Consider the following 22,863-nt stretch of genomic DNA (forward strand, 5'->3'; position numbering starts at 1 on the left):
CAAGGATTAGAGACATGAGTCACCCAACAGAAGAATGAATTTTTATTTTTCGAATTTTGAATTGTGTCGTTATTGCATAGGACTATCGATATGTACCCGTATTTGTATCAATCTAAGCGATCGATTTTCTGTTTTGAGAAAACTCACCCCTCCCACGGCGAACTGATGTAATTGGTAACGAATATCATTTGATCACAGCTACTCAAACACTCGCATATCATACTGCCATTGGACACATTATCAAGATATTTACTTTCCAACACGTGATGATCAGCATTAAAAAGATCTGAAAATTAAAAGTCAACACCAAAGTCGAACACAAATTGAGTGTGAAATCACCACACACCAATGTAAGCAAATTAAATTAAAAAAAAGAGATTTGTGGTGATTTCTCTTATTTTCATTTAGTACGTAGGTATGTATGTTTGTGTAAGTACTCCGATGTGCATTTGTATTTGTGTTGCATGAACATACTGGCAGTTACCTCTATACTCATAGAAACATTTGAAGTCCTTAGCTTTGCATGCGGTTACATTGTCTATGCGTTATGTAGTTGTAGGAAAGAGAAAGAGCAATACATAGCAAAAATAGAAAAAATAATTGCAATCCAACACCTGAACACTTGCGCACATTGCAAGTAACAATTCATTTGCATTCATATGATTTACTTTTATATATTTATTCATATATACATATATACATACGTATGCATGTACGAACTTGTGAATGCATGCCTGATTATATACTTGATTTGGCGTTGTAAGAACTCACCGTTTGGATCATGCGGAAAGAACAAGTCCATATTGCATTTGCAATAATTGAAGGTATACTCCTGACGACAGCGTGTGAAGCAATTGGAACGTCGATATTTCAATCCTGGCAGTGTCTTATATAGTGGATGCTCGTCTTCATCCTGCAATGAATGCAAATACATATCGACCGACGGTAATTTGGCAAAACCTCGCATCTCAGAAATCGCCATTACCACGCATCTCGTAAAACTAATTCAAAATAGGCCTCCTCAAAAAAATTCTATGATTCACTGTATTTGATTCTTCATTAACTAAAAAGTACTTTTGATTATAAAAAGTGATTTTTGTTATAAATAGGGGGCTTTTTTTTTTGTTAAAGACTGTTGTTTGAGAATGCTTTGAGATAGGAGGTTTTTCCAAAGTATCGTCAATATGTAATGTAAATACATACATACATACATATATGTACATATGTATATGCTGATAAATACAGTAGTCCCCCCTTACATATTTATGCCATTTTTGATGCATAAAACTGAATAAATTATATGTCCCATAACTTCTCCATTTTATATATATATTTTTTCTTATAATTTTATACCAGCTTTTGCTTGCTTTTATCTTGAATATCTACCGATGCATATGAGCAAATCTCACGACCTGTTACATGCCGGTCTCACCAGTAATTTAAATGGAAAATGATTTTTTATTTTCTGTCAATTTCCATAAAAAAATCAGAAAATTAAAATCATTTTTCACTTAAATGGCTTCGTTAAATTGGCTGTAAGGTCTAACCGCGAACATCAGTCACGGCTCCTTACAGTTCCGGCACTTCAGAGTATCAGTAAAAAAAAAAATATCGCTATCGAATCAGTTCCGTCAGTCTCGCGACCATCACCGAACCGTCAAGTTTTGTATTTTTGCTCAACGACATTTTTGTTTTGACTTTTTGACTGACGTGTTTTTTATCTGCTGGAAAGATGTGTGATGATAAAAGTTGTGAAAAGAATGTGTTAGAAAATATCCTGTTTTTTTTATTATATATCTAATAAAAAGTACATTGATCTAAAAACTATATATGTAAGTGCAAGTTTCAGACTTTGTGCAAAAATTGCAATAGAAAACTCTGGGCCATTAGATTTTAATGCAGTGTAAGTGTAAAGTTGATGAAAAATTTCGCAGATTTTTGGTACTTTATTTTTATTTTTTTGCGGCGGTGTTATATTAAAATTTAGTGGGCTATAAAACTGCATACGACAACTTTTATCTATAAATTCCAATTAAATAGTTTGCAATTTGGACACAATTTTACTAATTTTTGCACGAAGTTTGTAATTATGAGTTAAGTATAGGTTTTTTTTAGAGAATAAACTTGTTAAAATGTCGCAACAGTTTTTATTTTTCCGACACTACAGTCAGCGTCAAAAAATTCTACTCAGTGCGTTATTTTACAATATTCACAATACTTTTCATGATAAAAATCTTACGGTTACCGTTATAAGAACTGAGCTATGATGGTGGGTAACTACCGTGGGACTTGAAGTTAATAAACTTTAGAAAAACGAAATAAGATTTTTTTTCGATAAATGCAATAAAGGGGTCACAGCTGTACAAACATTTTTTTTGTTCGAATTAGCCTTGTAAAAATATTTTAGGCTCAGGGGCTTACACCGAACTGTTTTTACTATATGGTCTAATGTACACATTTATCAATATGGATCTGCGTCGAACATGTAGATTTTAAACTCAAACAAAGTTGCGAGTTAAGCTTTTTTTCTGTTTGCACTTACTTCAAATAAACATTTTCGTTCCTTGGGTGTAGATGAACGCGTCCTTTCATCGGTTACAGTTAATTGTGCATTCACTGTTACAGTTGAGTCTGTGTTTTGTCGAATAAAGCGTGCAGTAGTATGCCATTGATCTGTCAGTTTGACCATTAACTGAAATTGTGAAAATAGGTCAAAATTCCACTGTAAACTAGAATGCAAACCAGTAGGTTATGTAGTTTCGAAAAATATTTTTACGCTAATAAATATTTAGATCTCTGCGGAATTTGTCAGGCATTGGTGTTATATTAAAATGAATTAAGATCTACTATTGCAATTGGAAATATTACGGATTTGTATTTAAATCGACCTCATTGGATTTTAAGAATTTTACATTACTTTTACTGTTATTTTCCCTAAGGTGCTCTGTAACTCGTGGTGTTATAGTTTATTTCCGCCGACCAAAAGTTACCTGCAGTCTATGCCCATTTTGAAAAAGGAGATGACAACTTGAAGTGGGTAATTTTTCATGTTCAGTGCAAGCAAACAATAATTATGATTATGATTTTGATTATAATCAAAAGACAAAAACTAAAAAAAAAAAATAAACCTGGCCTATTAACTGCAGTTAAGCTTTCGGTGGAAATAGGTTATTAGTGGTTAATATCTTTAAACTCGTAATGAATTAAATGAATGAAAATACTAATAAAATATCTCTATATTTTGTATTTTAATTTTGTATTCTATATTTTACTACATATTCTCTACTCGTAATTACTCTAACTTGGTCGCTTGATTGTGAGTTATCGAGCTTCCACTGTAGGTTTGATTAAAATTTACAGTATGACGAGAAATCACCAACAATGTTGCTATGTCAAATAATTTGCTTGACTTGCGTTTGCATTGGGAGTGCGTGAAGAAATTTCAAAAACGCTTTATCATTATTTCATCGCTAGTGCTGTGAGCTCAATCTCAAATGTTGTGGCCAAAAATAACATCTTAAAAGAAAATTAAATTAAATAATATACCCTCGTGCACAAGTGCGCTCGGGTATAAAAAGATAAGTTAATTAAATAAAAAAAATAATAATAAGACATGTTTAAAAATTAAATGAAAAAAAACTCACTTTATATGCAATGAAATCAAATAATTAATAGAAAATTAAATTAAAAAATTGTTTAATTAAATATTTTCATTTGAAAACGGTCTCAAGCTGAACAAAATTGTTGAATATAATTGTTAAAAGGCCATAAATAACAAACAACGAAAAAAGTTCCTAAAAGTTAGATGAAATTAAAAAAAAAAAATTTTTTAAAACAATAAAATTTACAAACTCAAAGAAAAAATGGAATTAAAAAGAAGAAAAAAATAAGTTTGTTGGGATTAAAAAAAAATTAAAAATATATTTCTTTTTAAAACAATAAAATCTAAAAAGAAAATTTAATAAAAAAGCTAAAAATACACAACGTAATTTCTAGAAATTAAATTAAATAAAAAAATATATTTTTTTCTTTCTAAAACAATAAAATATTGAATTAAAAAAGCATACATTTTATTAAAAAAATTTAATAAAAAAAAAAATATTTCGCTGCTCTAGGTTTCTAACCTCGGATCTCTCAAATTGCATGCAAGGGCTTTGCTCACTCGGCCATGGCGACTGTATGTTTATCTCCATTTGGAACATGCTCAAACATGTCATCTGTCAAAAGAGCTTTTAACCATGAAAGTTGGCTATGGAGCTTGTTTTGTTAGACTTTCATGCCAAAATAAACAAAACCTTTTATACCGTTTTGCATACATACTCAACTTCAATTGTCTTACAAAAAATTTCACCTATACTCTCCAGAATTGCCCTGTAAAAGCTCACTCTTACTATTTACTGTACTGTCACATAAATCGAGCCACCTACAGCTTTATGCCGCCTCCGACCGGCTGATAATTTTTATAGAAAGCTTTTTGAACCAAAAACTATACCTAAGTCCTGTCGAGTGTGGTTGCAATAAATAGATCAAACTTGTAATATCTCAGACTCACATTGACTCCAATTGGACCGGTGTAATTTGGATGCCGCTTACTGCCGTCAAGGTTCACAACAACGTAAAGGCCAGATCTAACGGAATTTTTCGAGTTGTGATATGGATAATAACGATCCTTACGCTGTAATACGCACATGTACATACATATCTATATAAACTTTGTTCTCCAACTGAAATAACAAAATATGTATTACCTGTCTCTCTCTATCCATTTCCGTGACTACCGAATTGAAGACAAAACAGAAACCATTTTCTGTTCGTTCCAAGGAAAAGAGCTCACAACAGTTATAGCCAATTTGTTGCCAATAGCAGGGTTGTTCGAAAAATTCATCGCATGTTAAGCTTACATGCCGCATTACTTCTGCGATATCCACATTATCTAGCAGGGACAGATCTAATTCAAGTTCCGTTAGTGGTTTCAAATAAAAAAAATCGCCAAATTGAGAAGTAGACAAAATAGCAAAAAATTGGCGAAATGTGCGTACAGCCACAGCGGTAGCATTTGGCGGCAGAAACAATTGATCAGCTTTCAATAGCTTTGGCCAATTGATGCGGTTGCGGGGACATATGCCAATCGATGGGAATGGCCTGATAAAGATGGGCGTCATTGAATCCTGGACAACGGTCTCAATGCGTTGCGATTGGTACAGGTCGGCCATATCCGAGTAAACGTAAATGCAACTGCAGGTGGTAGCAATGAGTAGCAGCATCCAGATGATACTAACAGCGCGGAAGAAACATATGTACATACGTAAATACGGTACACACACACACACATGATTTCTAAATTCATTAGGATGGGTCGAAATTGTTTATGTTTCTTTAAACTTTTTGTAATAGTGAACAGGACTTCGCGATTTTGAATTAGTGAAATCACAAATATTAAAATCAAATTGATGTTTGAATTGAAAGTATATAACAAATTCCAAATAGTAAACCAAACAAACAATAAATTTGGTTTATGATTTAAGACCTTAAGACTTAAACTTGAAGAGGTACTTTCGAAGGCGTTCTTTTAAAGCTGCCTCTTTAAACTATAAAAATCATTATCCTTTAAAATATTTATTAAAAATTTATATCAAATGCAACTGAAAATCCAGTTTGAAACTCATTTGTAATGAAAAAAATACTTATACATTCATAAAAATTTTTAATAGCAAAAGCAGTTATTGGCTTATAGAAAAGCAATTCAACAATTTAAGAATGGCTTCACTTAAGAAGGCCTGCCTAAATTATTTTCTGGGTATTTTAGTATATAAATAATATGCACAAGTAACATTTTGAGAAAACAGTCAGGTATGTTTGTTAAAAAATTTAAATTTTTCTAAAAAAATTTTTTGGTAATTTGAATTAAATCAATCTTTTATTTGGTAAATATTCCGCATAGGTCAAGTACTAAATATCAAAGATATAGCAAAAAAACTATGCAACTTGGCGTTTTAACGATTTCTTTCCAATTGTAGAAATAACTTAAAAATTTAAGCAAGAGAACGTGAAAAAGTTAGTAATATGTTTCACTGAATCTCAGAAAAATTCATTTATTGGTGTCCAATTTTAGTTCATTTTAAAGAATTTTTCAGAATTTTGGCTACCATCACTTTTTCACATAATTAAATCGACGAAGCTATATCTAAATGTCTTCACTTTGTGCAACAAGTCGCTTTAGATTTATTTCCCACCCTTTGTGAGTTAAATGCATATAGATAGATATATATATATGACACACAAAACCCCGAAAAAGTTTGAAACAATTCCCGAACCATTTCTTATATGTATATATTCACTTAGTTACTGAATTAACGAGGTATTGAAAATTATTACAATTTCACAGGCTAAATGTAAGCATAAACTAATTGTTTTCATTCGTTCATTACAATACGATGAAGTGGCTTTCATTTTCCCTCATACAAAATCGACCCAGCCTAACATACAAACATACTCAACTAAGAAACTAACCGTTCAAAGCGTGGACGTTTGATATCAGTCACGTAATGGATGCCATGCAATGAGGAGACGTCACAGTAATTTTTGCAATAAGGTAAAATTGCTTGCCGTAATGTTGACTTTTTGGATGGTGTATTTGTTGAACCCGGCGAAGTAAAGGTGAGCAGCTGGCCTCGTCCTTTCTGCATAGGATATGCGAGTTCGTGAAGATATGCGTAAACCATGGCTGCAATCGAATAACCGTACTATGCACGCAGAGTATTTTGGGAAATATGATGAGCGCATTAATGGAATTTGTGGTTTAAATAGCACACACAACAAAGAGGACGAGCTAGCCGCTTTGAAAAAGTTAAGCCAAGTGCGAATGGGTCGATATTTAGCTAATACAAATATTACAAAGCTATAAAAATAACAATACACCGCGTCTCATCGCACGCACCTTACAATAAAGTTGACTTTAAATCTGGGCAAAGATAACTCGGCATGTTTATAAATATTTATTATTTGCCTTATTTGCCGATGTGTGCATTAATCACTTCATTGGTCAGCCAGCGGTAGTGCGTCATTTTGTTTTTTTATGTCCTTTTTGTTTTTGTTTTACCAAAAAAATTAAGCAATTTATCTTTGCCCAAATGAAAACAAAAGCACCAAGCTGGCCCAAAATTTCAGCAAAACGAATAGAAAACTTTTACGATGGTGGTTTGATAAATGCGATAGATGAAGTTAATGTGGAAGGAGATAGAGGAGCTGGCAGATTTAAAATAAACTATATAAAAATTATTTTTAAATATTGCCGCACACTATTGTTTCCAACGCATTATTGTAGCAGCTCTACTGATTTGAGTTAGATACATATGTATGTATATGTACATTCGAGTACGTACAAAATTAAGAATCCACAAAATTTCCAAAATTAAAAAAAAAAAAAAATTGGGGTCACTACCATGATTTCAAAAAATTTTAATTTTTACACAAAATCGCAAAACTTTTTTACTAATAATTTCGCAAAGTCCCTGAGTTATAGCTGGAAAATGATACTTTTTTTCGAAATTTTCGTTAGAAAAAGATTAAATTTTTCAAACCCTAGCATTTTGTACGTAGAATAAAATAAAAGAGTGCCCCATGTTGTTAGTTTTATTGCTTAATGAATTCATATTTTTTATTTTATTTAACGTTTGGAAACTTTTTTTTTTTATTTTACTCTCAGTTTCTCAAATTTTTAGTTTTTCCTTTTATAAAAAAAAATATATATTTTTTTCATTTCGTTTAGTTTTTAGAAAACTTATTGCTAAACGATGAATATAATAACATTATTAGCACATCTTTCAATTAGTAATTCGAAATACAGAAAAGGGCTTTCAAGATAGTTGCCGAAAAATAAAGACTTTTGTCTCTCGAAAGACTGAGGTGAGTTGAAAGACATATGCCAGAATTGGCCTGTTATTGGTTTGGTTTGTCTTTTAGCAAACAGTTTCTAAAATTTCAATTAAATAAAAAATAAAAAAACAAAAATGTGTTTCCTTTTTAAAGCAATAAAATCTACAAATCAAAAGAAAATTAGATCCAAAAAGCAAAAAAAATTCAATAAATACAGTTTATAAAAATTGAACAAGAAACAAGTAAAGAAGTATAAGTTCCGACGAAACAGTTATCAACTATTGTCCTTCCAACCACCTAAAAGTCTATAGCAGCCTTATTTATTTTTAAGAGAACCAAAAGTGAAAAGTGAACCGGTTCGGGGAAAATGAAGCTCATGATAAGGCTGAATATGTATGTAAAATAATTAGAAAATGGGGAACCGTTTCTTTTCAAATGACTATTTTTTTTAATAAATTGAAAACCGGGCAAGCTAATTTTTTTCCAGGAAGTATTTAAAATTGGGTGGAAATTTATTGGATATTTTATGATTATATATTCTTCTGACAAAGTTTGATGAGATATCACATTGTCATTAAAATTATTTATATTACTTTTTCGTTACTATTTACCGCACCTATCAAATCACTCTCGTTTCCAAGCAAATATTGCACCGAAAAAGGAGCACAAAGAACATCGTTTAAAAAAAAAAAAATTATTTTTTTTCAGGCAAACATACTTTCATTTCTATGTATTTACAACGCTTCAACAATACACTTTTTTTATACAATTCTTCTAACTCCTGATGTCTTATCGAAAGCAATTAAAATTGTCTTACAACGTAAGTAGTAGTACCGTAGATTCATCGTCTTATGTACTGACCTTTTCTTTGTTTGGGTTTCCTTTTAATGAATCTGTCTGATTATTTGCGGTAGCTTGTAAAAAATGAAAAAATTCAGTGGGGTGAATGTTTGCACTGCTAAGTTAAGTCAGGTATCCATCTTCATATGTAAGAAAGGGAGTATGTAAAGCACATGCATGCCATACTCTGCACTTCAAGGATTTCAGCCTTATCCTCGGTGTCGACCGAAAATAAATTCACCCGAAATATTTTAATCTGCCCGTAGTTAATACACGTAAGTGAAAAGTGAACCGGTTCGGCGGAAATTTAACTAATGATAAGGTTGGTGGATTTTCATAAGAGTTCAGTGTGGATAATTTGTAATTTGGCAGGACATACTTGAAATTGAAAGCTTGAGCTGATGTTTAAGCTCCAAAAAAAGTGTAGAAGCCAACTTTCGTTAATGGAATTTGGTGCTCCTAGAACCGTTTCTTTATATTTGAATAATTCTAAGTAGTTTAAGGGGTATATGAATTAACCAAAATTTATCGCGGTATATTCAATTGCCCCTTCTACTCTGAATAAAATTCCGAAGCGCGAATGACAATTTTTAACAAAAAGCCAAAGATTCGACGAATGCCAACAGCTCTAAATCTTATTGTGTACTTACCCAAAGGTGTTTAATAAAGAGAGTGGGCTATTAAGGTAAATAATACTTTGTTTCACATTAATAAAATACACATACATATCTACTTACGTTAGGGTTGTTCTCTGTATACAATTTGAGGTGAAATCTTTTTATTAAAAAACTTCCACTATACTACTACTTATTCGAAATAATTTTTTTTCAAACATCCAAATGCATTTGTGAAATTGAAGAATTTAAATATACATATGCATGCATATATTCAAAAAATTTTAATTGTAGGTCTGCTCAATTTAAGTGGGAAGCTCATAAAATATTGATAATGCACAAAATCGAGAGACCGAGTACGATGGAACCCAAGGTTGGAAAGATGTGGAATTTCTGAGAAATTGTTCAAGATAAAATCTGGTTTGACAGAAAACATCTATGGGAATTTAAGGCAGATAAGTAGGTGGCGAGCTGGCGAAACAGAAACTTTAACTGTATTGTAAGACCGTAAAGAAAAACAAAGAGCCTGACTTAGCCAGAAATAAAAAGGAAACTACATTTCGAGACCTGTAATTTCGGGAGAAATCAGGCTCTTTGTTGCTTGGAGTGTCGACTCTGCCCTGTTACAGAGAAAGGATAATACATTTCAATTCGTTCACAGGCGTTTTATTATGGATGTTGAAATTATATTTAGCCTTCTGGTTAAGGGACTTATCACTGGCATCGCAAATATCCTTTTAGGTTGCAGTGTCCCTTGTTCTATCTGTTCTACATTATTTACTAACTTTCTATGAAAATTATAATTTAAGACTTCACTCAATTAAAATTAATTGTTTAAAATTATCGCTCCTTCAAAGTGTCGGGCAAATAAAAATAATTGCAAAGTTCTGCATCAGTTACTTTTATTCAGAGAATTTTGCCTTTTTGGCCTAAATATCGTTTAATTGTTGTAGAATAATAATAATCCGCACCGGCTTGCAGGTAAATATTTAGTTAAAGGTTTGATATTAAAAAAGTATATATATAGTGTTTGGACATACCTAATGTACACAAATACATACATACTTATGTACAATTGAATACCCTGCAGGAAAAGCTACCAGTTTGCGCTTCAGCCCAACCAGTTCACGTTGTATCCTTTTTGTGTTAGCGACTGGTATTTTTAACATGGCGGTGTCATAGGAGATGTCAATTGTCCGCTCCTGCATGAGCACCTTACCAGTAGAAATACTAGTAACATCATACCGGTTGACGGGATAGACCGCTAATTCATTCCCCGGGAGCAGCAAAAGTATACCATTTTGCTCGCGGCGCTGCAACTGTGGCAATGGCTTACAGTACAAAGCTCTAGCACGCCAAATCAAGAGATCCGAGTTCGAATCTTAGTAAGCGAATCTTTTATTTTATTATTTATTTTATTTTATTTCTATATTTTGTTGTAGTTTTGAAATTGTATTGTTTTAAAAACATCAGAAAATTCTTTCTTTTAATTTGTTATAGTTTCTGAGTATTTTTAGGTTTTTGCCAAATGAGATTTAATTTACAATTTTGATTTTATATTTAAATTAAAATAATTTACTTAGTTCACTTTAACAACCTCCAAGTGGACTCGAACCTGAGATCTCAGAACGAGAATGGAAGCCACAGCTGACATTTGTGAGGAAAGGATTTTAGTTTTGGGTTTGGCAATTCCAATACAGATGTCGCTGATCACATAAGTTGTTTGAAATCGCCGAAATGGTAGGCCGTCGCTTTAGCGCATACTAGTTAACGAACTACTACTTTTACTGGCTGGTTTGGCATTTCACTGCGCAGAACTGGTATGATTATAGTCCACGACGAACTGGTATGACTTCCCCATTTTATACCAGTTTTCAAACTAGAATTTCTACCAACTAGTTTACTTTTTTCTACGAGCAACTGGTATAATAATAGTTCATAACCAACTGGTATGAATTTTACCCTTAAATAATAGTTAATGAATTGGAATTTGTGCATACTGGGTCAGCTTTTCACTGCCGGGTAAATATCGAGTAGTTCAGCAATTTATTTTCGATGCGTTTACCTTCGATAAACCGCACGACGTTCAAACATCGCAACATTCTGGTGATTTATTAAAGTTTTGTTTAATTAGTCGGCGTATGTTTTCATAACCAAAAAAGTATATATACACTTATATATGCTGACGGTGAAAAGGAAGAGTTCGAACGGGGCATATTTTGCGGCAATTTACCATAATCCTCGGTAATATTAATTATTGCGGTTGTGCGTGCTTAGGGCTTCAGGGATGTATAAAGGGGTTTTCAGGTTCAAGTATTGATTGATTTCATTACTTAACGAAAGTCGTTGAGTTTTCTTTTTGTATTGGATGTCTGGGATAAATACATATATCTACATATAAAATTGTAACAGGCCGATGTCTGTACATTATATGTAGGTTAAAGAAAAATTAATATGGGGGGTGTTTATTAGAACAACCAACAAATCAAACAATTTTTAGATTTTTTGTTTGTCTGTATGTCTGTCTGTTTTTACGCGCATCACTCGAAAAAAAGAGGTCTTACTTAAAGTATAGAAAGAAAAATATTAGAAAGTTGTCACCTGCTTGAAAATTGCAAGATTCATTAAATTGATAAGATCAAGTAAATATTGCAATATAGCGGCCAGGAAGAGGTTCAAAAAGCCTTACTGCCGAAAATATTTTTGTTTAAAGTTTTCACCTGTTTGAAAATTTAAATTTAATTTAATTGATAAGATAAATTGATTATTGCAATATGGGTATCAAACTGAAGAGGTTTAGGAAAGTTTACTGCCGAAAATATTTTTGAGCAGGGTTGCCACCTGTCTGAAACATTTTATTCAATTAAATTGATAAAATGAGTGAAGTATTACAAAACGGGTATCAAACGGCACAAAAATACGTTTAAGGTGCAGTGAAGCACGCCGCGTATTTGCTTGTTTTGAATAACAGGTTTAATGGTGATTTCGCTTCTTCCAAACAATGTTATCCTTGTACGGTGAAAAATGTGTTTGATGTTACACTCAACCCTGTCAAAGGGCAAGTTTTTTTCCTCTTGTCCTTGCCTAGCGTACGCATTTCATATATTGTCGTTTTAAGCAACCATCTGAGTTTCGGGGCAACCCTATTCAAAAAACGAACTTTTAATTGTTGTTGTCTTTTGTCATAAGTGGGCCTTCTCTTTGTTGTTTTTTTTTCTTATATGGGGAAATGGTATTTTCACAAAAGCGCTTCGCTACACCCTACAAATTTTAAGATGCAATTTATTAACTGCAAAAAAGTAAAAAAAAAAGATACTTCTGTGCGAGATCAAAATCTCGGATTTGTTTTTCGAGATATTCAAATAACATAAGGAAATAAAAGAAATAGGTGTATTTTTTTCGATAAAGAATAAAAAAAAAATATATTTCACACCATACAAATATTGAGGTGTAAATCTTTCATGGAATGACCCATAAACTAAAACCTCTTAACTAGGATTCCTATCCATACCTTTCGCTCACTTAATTACCCAGTCTTACAATCCTATAAAAGTGCATTTGCACACTAACTCCTAACTTGCCAACAAAGGATTTTAAAAGAACATTCTCTAGTGCATCTAAATTTGGCAAACTTTGTCAAAAATTTAAAAAGAATAATCGTAAAAATGAGGCACATAAAAAAACTTTTTCTCAATTTCCTTCTACTCACTTAAAATCACTTTTATGCGACAGTTAAAACTATGCAGGCGAACTTTAATCTTTTCCTTGTCGTTACTTCTGCACTAACTGCCAACTGTCAACTGTCAACTACCAGGTGACGCAATGACATACAGACAATAGACAACGAGTGGAAAAAGCTAGGGTAAAAAAATGCGAGTTAATGAAAAACTGTGTGACAGAAGCGCTTAAACTAGAAATGACAATCATTTTGTTGCTGAAATAACCGAATATTTCATACCAAGAAAAAAGGATTGGTGAAGTTTAATTTAGCTTTAATGGCGGTTGACGAGAAATTATACAGGTACATAGGTACTACATACATAGACTGCATTATGTTGAAATTTAAATCTGTTTACCATTCAACTCATTTGCTACTTATTAATCGTAAAAGGAAGAAAGTCGTTGCAGGTATAACCGTCCGCGACTGCTCTAGCCAGGGCTGCCGCCAGACTTTGGGCCACCGGATGCCGAACTTACTCATAATCTGGGCTCTCTACTATTCATGTAGGCTTCGACTTTATCCCCAGTATAACGGGTCACTGCGTAACTATACTGGCACTAATTAGGGACAGAGATGAGTGGATGTGCGGGAGCGGTTGGAAGGAGGCACCGGCGATCGGAAGGGCCGATGTAGGGGTCGTTTGCAGACAACTGCGGTCGCTCCGATCAAATAGGGAGTGGTTTTAGTTTGACTAAATGTGGACTACTCTTGGACATATCAGCCCCGTGTCAGTTTAGCTGCCGCTCTGGAGGCGATCTAGGGAGACTCACAAACTCGCATATTTCACTTCTGATGTGTGTATTGATTGGAGTTCAGAAGGTAAGAGGACGATTATGCATTTGTAAACCACAAATTTTTCAAACCGTTTGATGTGTTATTGAGGAATGAAAACGTCTCATTTTCAGAATTCGCAGAACACAAAAAAGCTAATAGGAGCCCGGTTGATAATGACAATTTTATTGGAAGCATTATGAGACAGTTTTGATTTTGAAACATATTAAAGAGCAATTCGACGTGAGTTTGCAAATTTAATATAACCAAAATGTTTGCTTAATGAATTATAAAATGTTCTCAAGTGTACCATTTATATTTTGAAGAATTAAATTAACCACTGTTGGTAAAAACGAAAACATTTTGTTGCTCAAAGTAAACGATTATGTCTGGTGCTGCTATTTTGCTAAACTTTCTTTTAAAAGAAAATAAAGCATAAAAAAGTGTCTGCAGTAATACACAAAAAAACATTTTTTTTTTTGCATACACAACAACAGCGCACGATTTTGCTCATCTTCTTTGGCGCACTTCCACGCTGCTGGTTAAACATTTTTTGTCGATTTTTTTTTTGATTTTTTTTTGATGCTTTCACTTTTGCCAAGATTACTTTAGGCAAAAGACTAACTTTTGCAAAAGAAAAACAACTACCTTCCGGCTGATGTAGGTATGTATGTATATTTAAGTGTACGACAGAGTTGGCTGTAAAAAGTTGCATATGTAATTACATACATACATTTGTATGGTTGTAGGTGTGTCAATATGTGTTGACATCTTCAGCAGGTTGTCATTATTTATTACAACTGCAACGCTTGGGCTTTTAGCTCTCCGCGCATTTTTGTATTGTTAAGTCTTTTTGATAAGTGAAAAAAAAAATCACAAAATATGAAAAGAACAACATGTAGGCACACTTACCCTCAAACTAATGTACTCCTTCATTTTCTTGGGGGTATCTCATCATTTTGTGATTGTTTAGGTTAGCTGCGGATATGCGCGTTTTACATTTCAGTAAGATTCAATCACCCACCTGGTGCTGCCGTCAATCAAGTCAATTTCATCATTGAATGAACGTAAATATATTGCGTGCTGTTCATGATTGAATGAGTGTCGAGTGAAGAAGCCAATCAGTTTTAGAGCCAGACCGATTAATCGGCATCGGCATCGGCATCGGCCATTTTTGGCCGATTATCTTTACTTTTTCAGTTTAATCAGGTTTTTTAGATTTTTATTGAGTACGCAGTTTTTTAAGTTGTAGCATAATGAAGTGCAAGTTTGAAGTAGCTAGGTAAGTGTTGATTTTTGAGAACTTTTGTTATTCTAAAAAAAAAATATTTTCGAAAATTTTTTTATATGGAAAAAACCCGCCACACCTTCCACAAAAAAAAATTCAAAAAATCAATAATAAGTCTTAGTTTCTTAAAACTTGCACTTCGTTGGAATAAAATTTAATGGGCTACAAAACTGCATACTCATAATGTTTAAAAAAAAGTTCAAAATTTTTACTAACATGGTTTTTGTTAGATAAGGAGCTACAATTTCATAAAAAAATAAGAAACATTAAATAAACGAAAGGCAAATAGCCAAAGAATGCTAAAATGTCGTAACTGTAAGTATTCTTACGATTATCCTTGAATTAATCGCTGAATTCCTAAATTATTCGGGGTCTTTTCAATGGATTGTTAAATTTTTTAACTTTACAAAAATACTTTTATAATTAAAAATCTGCGGTTACAGTTTATTAACAAATTGTATTCAAAACAACACCTTTATAGTCAGCAGAAGCTACATATTTTTACTATTATGAGTACAACTAAGAATTGTGATTTCGAATGACCTATTTCTTTTTAACATAGAGAAGAAAAAAGTCTATGGAAAAAGTATTGCAGTGATATGTATGTATAGGCGATATACTACTTTTAATACATACTAATTTTCGCCCAGCGGCTAAAATTCAACCGCCAAAAATAATTATATGAGTTGAGTTGAACTGAAATAACATTAGTTGGAATAAATTAAGTGGAGCGGAGCTTAACTTAGTACTTGGCATAAGATAATATTTCATAGCCTAACATAACATACCATAACATAACACACCATAACATAACATTGCATATTCTTCAGTTGTATTACCTTTTTTATCACTATCTTCCTTTTTCTACTAGGTCTCTATCGTTTTTCATGTTTAAGTGTTATTGAATGAATTCATATTCAGGTAATTTTTTTTTTAAGTAATCGGCATCAGAATCGGCCAAAAATTGGGAATCGGTCGGACTCTAATAAGTTTTCAAAGAGCCGAATTGTTTGCTGTTTCATGGCATTTGGAACTACAATTGGGTAAGCCGATCAGGAGCACATTTTCATTTGTTATGGTTGTTGATAAATTTGTATATTTTTGCTGTTGCTGCTGTAACTTTTTTCAACTCTATTCATCCCTTTTGTATTTCTCCGTCGGCGTAACATTCCCCTAAACGTGTGTGCCATTAATAACAGCTTCCAAAGATGTATGCCATGGCGTATACGCAATATTTACACGCGTAGATGGGCTTACATACATATATGTATGTATGTACATATTACTTATGTACGCATATGTGTGTATTACCGAGAGCGAATTCCCGTTTTCTTTTCAAATATTATCATATGCCGTTTATTTGCGGTCGCATTTACGGAGTTGGGTGGGGATAGTAGAACATTTTCGTAATCGATCTACTTACTCTGCATAAATTTTCTGATAGGTGCACATACATAGTACAAACAGTTTTGGTTAAGCACGTATGTACATATATATATATTTTTTTTAGTTACACACCATATAGTGAAAGATACAAGTTCTGAATTGTATGTATTTCTCTCGATTTGCATTGTACTTAGCTTAACCAGCTCGTCTTCTGTGTTTTTGCCATTTGCGCAGTTTATCGCCATATTGAAAATTGTTTGAAATTGTAGAATTGTTTAACATCTGGTTAGCCTTTGCATCAGTTTAGACCAGTTCATCTGCAGAAATTTTTATTGAGCACTTTGGCTTTAGACTGCAGGGTACATATGTATGTATTTCCGTATCTCCTTTATGCGCATATTTGAGTGGCACAGTAAAACCGTTTAACAGAGCTTTGTTCTGATGTCAATAACTTCGAATTGCGTTCATTGTCAACGTTTTTATCTGTGGCAACAGCTGCATTGATTGATTACCACATGCATACATACATACATACAAACATATATGAAAATGTTATAGAGGAGTACAACAACGAATTCCAAGGGGGATGTGCTGCCACAAAATCTATGTATGTTTGCTCGTAAATTATTTCATAAAAAGTATGCACTCGAAGCACGCAGACCAAGTTTTGCTTTATTTTTTAATTTAAATCTGCGTATGTTTGCATACTCATTGATTAGCTTTATTCGTTTAATCGTTGTTGAAGTGAAAAGTTTTTTTGCCCAAATTCTCTTATTAAATGTAGAAGATGTTAACTTTATGACAATATGTCTTGATATATAAAGTCGATTTTACGGAAATTGTACAACCCTATGACTGGTTCATTTAATACAAATTTTTCAAATAGTAAATTTTTTATTCTACGGATAAGTTTTCGAGTTAGTTGCAATTTACCCTTATTCAGCTTAAAGCAAAAAATGGTTCAACTTAATCTCGTATATCTTAGGAAACCAATCTAACCATCGTAATACGAAGTACGGCAAATGAAAGCCAAATAAATTCTCCATATACCGTATGTACACCACTTTTCGATAGGCGTTGTAGTTTCTGAGAAATTAATAAATCACTCCAGAATATTCGTTTTTTTATGAAAAAATTGAAATCGCCTCATGTGAACACCGTTTAACAGCTGTGTAGATTTGTTGGAATCGTTTCAGCATCTGTGCATCAAATACTACGATTACCTTATTAACAGCTTACCAGCTATCGAATAGGCAGGTCAGTTGAAACAGCCCTTCAGCCCTGAGAAGGCATTAACCCACAAGGAATACGCTCTGGCAGCCTTTATGGACGTGGAGGGCGCCTTTAACAACGTTAATTTGGCATCCATACACTGCTCCATGGCGGCCGTAGGACTGGACCCACTGACCACTCTCTGGATAGACAATATGTTGAGCACCAGAAGCATCAATGGTTCTCTGGGAATAGCAGACGTAAGCAACACGGCCATACGTGGCACCCCTCAGGGGGGGAGAGGGGTGTTATTTCCCCAGCTGTGGAACCTCGTGCTTAACGAATTCCTGCTCCGGACATCGAAAGCCGTTAAGGTCGTTGCCTATGCGGAAGACTTAGTCATTTTGGTCGTGGGGAAATTCCTCTCCACGGTCAGCGAGATTCAATTTGCAATTAACGATGTTGCGGGGTGGGCAGGAAGAAACGGTCTAGGGGTTAACCCCTCCAAAACCGAACTGGTTCTGTTCACCAAGCGTTAGAAAGTAGACAAATTTCAAATTCCGTCCCTCAATGGAGCAATCATTGATTTGTCAAAAGAAGAGAAGTTTTTGTGGTTATTCGCGACTCGAAGCATTTCTGGAAAAGGAATACCGAAGAGCGGAGAAAAAAAGGCGCTCATTTCGCTCTACTCCGGTAAGGCTACGATCGGGAAAGACTGAGGCTGGGACCGCGGATAATACACTGGATTTATACGGCGCTGGTTAGACCCATTCTCATCTATAGTGCGCTGGTATGGTGGCAGGTGGTGGACACCAAAACCCATCTACTTAATCTGCAAAAGGTACAATGACAGGCATGCTTATGCATAACGGAGGCGACTTACTCAATGCCTCAGGCGGCACTATACGTTAAAATCACCGCAGCTGAAAGCGCTCTACGACTCAGGGCGTCTAACAGGCTGCGAACAACTTGCACGGGTCACGCCACAATCCTCGAGAGAGTGGGGGTGGAGTACATTCTCTATGACTATCAAGTCACGGAAACTGATTTCAATCGGAATTTTGATTTCTATTTTTCAGACGGAAGTGACTTGGAACTTAGCATTGCTCTGAGCGATGACGAAATACCAATTTTCACGGACGGCTCCAAAATGGACGTCGGAACAGGATCTGGAGTCTTCTCTCAGGAGTTATCTCTGAAAGAGTCTTACAGACTCCCGGATCACTGCAGTGTTTTTCAGGCTGAGATATATGCAATCGACATGGCGGCAAGGCTGGTGAGCATGATCGACCTAGCTCCATCTAAACTTGACTTTGTCGTGGACAGTCAAGCAGCTATCAAAGCCTTAGGGTCGGAAACGACCAACTCGATATGCGTTAAGGAATGCCGAAGATCCCTACAAGCTCTACAGCAACACATAATCAACACATAATCAACCTTTACTGGGTCCTGGGACACAACGGTGTCCCAAGAAATGAGGAAGCGGACGAATGTGCTAGAAAGGGATCTGGAATGGGGCTTGGGGAAGCGATCTAGATCGTGAAACCTCCCCATGCGATTTCTGTTTGCGGAGGTCGAGAGAGTGACCAAGGCAGCCACCAACAGCAGGTGGGAAAATCTGCACACCTGCATGGTATCGCGATCGCTCTGGACACGGCCCGACGAATGAAGAACAATGAGTTTATTAAGGCTGTCAAAGCCAAACGTTAAGCTTCTCACAGGAATACTAACGGGACACTGGACCATTGGCCACATGCCCGCAAGGCTCAGAGCACCGTATAACGATTTCTGTAGAAGCTGTAGAGATGAGGAGAAGGTAGAGTTCGTCCAGCACTTCCTTTGTGAATCGCTTCAAGTTTCTTGGGACCATCTCTTTGATAGCCCGGATACCTTAGGGAAAGCTTCACTGGAAGGACTGCTTGGATTCGCCAGAGAATCGAAATGGTTCAAAGAAATTTAGGGATAGGCATGGCGAAACCCCCCTGGGCATCGCAATGGGCCTTTGTGGCCTCCGAGTGAACTCCTTTCAGAGCCGCCCACTTAACCTAACCTAACCTACCGCGCGGAGGAATACTATTTGATCCATACAATTTGAAATATTTTCTCTATCAAAGTGCAAAGATGAAAAAACGAGGAAATTTCTGTAGAGATTTTTTATTGTCTTTGTTCTAAACATACTACTAAAGTACTAGTAGTACTAGTAAGGGTACTAAAGGTACTTTTCTTAGAGCCATCTCGTGTATGTTTTCAAATTTCAAATTGTTTTTACAACTAAAAATTTGAGTATATTTCTTAGTTTCATGTGACAAGCCATATCATACATTTCTAAAAAAAATTATGCTTTATCCTTAAAATTACTTACTTTGGGTGATTCGGATGTCGATATGCCTTTTCACTGCCCAATTTGTGATGCAAATTAAATAAAATCTGACACCGCATTAGTGGATAAATAACACTTACGGTTCACACAAATTTATATTTTATCGCACAAACAGTTAGGAAACTAAGAACCAATCACTTTAACCAACGACATTGTATACATTTGCATTTATACACATAATAACACTATTTAGAAATTGTAGCTTCGTGGTATACTCCTCCAAATTGACAGCTGAAATGAACGATGAATCGTATGTCTGCCCATTCAATTGGCTATTTCCAATATAGTAGATTACAGCTAAGCGCTCTTGCCCGATGATTGACAAGCATTAAACCAAATTTATTTGCACTTTATAGTCAGCGAATGGCGGGACAACTGTGGCTATGCTGACAAACTCGACAAAGAGAAACGAAAATAGCAACAGAAAAGGGCGCCGCCTACTTGGCTTCATTCAAGAAAAGAAGACAAAAAAAAAAAAAAATTATATAATGTCGCTTACGTCTTTTTGGCGGTTGGGGCTCGATATGTATTTCGAACTACATACTACGAAATATATTTTCTCGTTCGCCAGAATGAAAAGTGCCTTAAATCAGCTGATGTTTGTATGAGTTCGTGTATTGAGTAAAAATTTGGAGGAGATTAAAAATATATGAGTATGTAGTAGTTAAAAATACTTATTACGAAATACATGCATTCTATACATTTACGCAAGAAAAGCGTGAAACGCTTTATTTCACACAATTAAAAAAAAATTTTTTGACAACTAAATTGTCTACCATCCGTCATATTTCTCATTTTCGCTATGCCAATGTATATCGCTCCTTAATTGCGCACTTACACCAACTTCGTTATTTGCTTGAATTGCTACTCGTTATATGTTTTTCAGTATCTCCTTAATTTTTTTTTATTATTATTTTCTCTTTGCCTTATCTAGGTAGTGCTACGAACTGCTGAAATTCGTAAACTTGCTAAAACTCGTAGAATGCGATAATGCTAACAAGTTCTATTCGTTCATAGTTCCCTTCACATACATGCTTACATACTTATGTATGTATGTTATGTGTACGTGTGTTATGTAAGCCTATAAATGGCATCAACCGTGTTGGCCAGACGATGTCGAACATCTGCCGTTCTCTTTGTTGTAAGCTGTGAACTTCCTACATACATACATATGTACATAGATACCCTATAGTAAAAATCGTACCAATTCAATGTATTAGCTTTTTAAAATTCAGTGACTAGTTGGATAAGGACTGGAGCTTAACTTCTTCGGTGTGGCCACTCCGATTTATTCGAAATTTGTATGAAGTAGAGAAGGAAGAAAGTATTTCTATAAATAAGTAGAAGTTTTTAACTAATCGAAATATGTATACACAGCGCTGAATTTCCAAATTGTACCAAAAAGGTCTATGTGGTGAAAATGTACTTTTTGGTTTCAAATTGTACCAAATAATAATAAGAACTATTAACTTACGTGCTTGGGCGCCTGAATATTAAAACTAATTGCAAAAGCAAGGAAAAATTCGACCACGTCATTCCAACAAGTAAACCCGTAGCACAGTGCTGTGCGAGCGGGCAAAAATCAAAAATTTGGTTGCCCCAAATATATACGTAATCGGTATTGTTGGAAAGGAGATTTATCCATTATCAGGGCTCCGGTCCCAAATTTTGTATAAAATGAAAAAACACACAGCAAAAAAGGCACTTGAAGTTGGCGCATTTTAAACCAAATATTTCAGTCAGAGCCACATCAGTTTTGGGCTTTACACAAAAAAAATTGTCAAAAATACAACTTATGAGGTATTAAGTTAAATTTTTAAGTTTTTCACTTAAAATTGCTTAAGATAACTGCAAAACATTGTTTCTGTTTTAAATTTGAATTCTGTAGTTTAGATTCGCTATATTTGAAGTGCAAATTTATTTTGTTGAAAACAAAAATATATGTAACTAAAGTGTAAAGGAGTAAAACTAAAAATCATGTCAAATAATTTTTTTTATTCCATAAATCAAAAGTATGGTCTTTTATCTGTTGAAAAATAAAATAAAAATGTGGAACTTTTTTGCCCTTGCGAAATAATACGGTTTGGACAGATGCATTCTGCTCCATTCGCTTTCAAAAATGAGAAGGCACATTAAATGCAATGTCATTTAAATGTGTAATACAGGCATAATATTTGAAAAGTGTTGCCACTTGTGAAAAAATTTAATTAAAATTACTTAATAAGTTAAATGTATTATTAAAAGATGGATATCAATCGAAATGGGTTTTATAAGGGTTGATTTCTTAACATCATGAAGGAGGGCTGCCTTCTCAAATTCCATTTAAATTCGTGGAACAAGGTAACTGAAGACGTAAGAGGTTTAGGATCATAGCTTGCAGATACTCTGAAGAGGGTCGCCACCTGTTTGCAACTCGAATTTAATTAAATTATATAAAATTTTTATATACGAAATATTAAAATATTGATATGTTATCTTGTAGGTATCAAAAAACAAATTGCATTGAATTCAGCGTCCACAGGTTCACTAGAAAACAAGTTTTAATTTACACCCGTCCATAATGGTATTTTTGCCCACATTTTATATGTAGCCACAGCACTGTGCGTAGGTAGAAAAATGAAGTCTTCTAAATTCTATACATATTTTTTTCTGTGCACTATTTTTTTCGGTTTTTGTTTTTAATGTTTTTTAGATATGTACAAAGTAAAATGTGTAGTAAAGTCGATAGATGTTTGTGAGTCGAACTGGTATTTCAATATCAGAAGGCTAGTTCATT

The 22,863-nt window shown here is 34.2% G+C and overlaps 1 protein-coding gene across 3 annotated transcripts; it reads right to left on the reverse strand.

Moving 5' to 3' along the window:
• Positions 1-39: 39 nt before the first annotated feature.
• Positions 40-7,027, reverse strand: LOC118738411 (pickpocket protein 19-like). 3 transcript variants are annotated; one of them, XM_036469338.1, is made up of 7 exons: positions 6,511-7,027; positions 4,749-5,274; positions 4,553-4,675; positions 2,543-2,692; positions 772-913; positions 485-538; positions 43-286 (listed from the first exon to the last, which is right to left on the reverse strand). In XM_036469338.1, exons 1-7 carry the CDS (start codon positions 6,720-6,722, stop codon positions 144-146), a joined length of 1,350 nt encoding a protein of 449 aa, XP_036325231.1. In that variant the 5' UTR covers positions 6,723-7,027; the 3' UTR covers positions 43-143. The 3 variants fall into 3 exon arrangements, with proteins under 3 accessions (XP_036325232.1, XP_036325231.1, XP_036325233.1); XM_036469340.1 differs by having other exon boundaries at positions 199-286; positions 412-538; XM_036469339.1 differs by lacking the exon at positions 485-538 and having other exon boundaries at positions 40-286.
• Between the last annotated feature and the right edge of the window lie 15,836 nt (positions 7,028-22,863).

The sequence above is a fragment of the Rhagoletis pomonella genome, unplaced genomic scaffold (genome assembly GCF_013731165.1).
Source record: "Rhagoletis pomonella isolate Grant_MI unplaced genomic scaffold, Rhpom_1.0 Rhpom_scaffold_00004, whole genome shotgun sequence".
Lineage (NCBI taxonomy): Eukaryota > Metazoa > Arthropoda > Insecta > Diptera > Tephritidae > Rhagoletis > Rhagoletis pomonella.

Coding starts and splice junctions, on each gene's coding strand:
- LOC118738411 (XM_036469338.1), bottom strand. CDS start 6,722: ATGGTTTACGCATATCTTCACGAACTCGCATATCCTATGCAGAAAGGA. Junction 5,275..6,510: donor AAACGTCCACGCTTTGAACG/GTTAGTTTCTTA, acceptor CCGCGCTGTTAG/TATCATCTGGATGCTGCTAC. Junction 914..2,542: donor AACGAAAATGTTTATTTGAA/GTAAGTGCAAAC, acceptor CATTCATTGCAG/GATGAAGACGAGCATCCACT.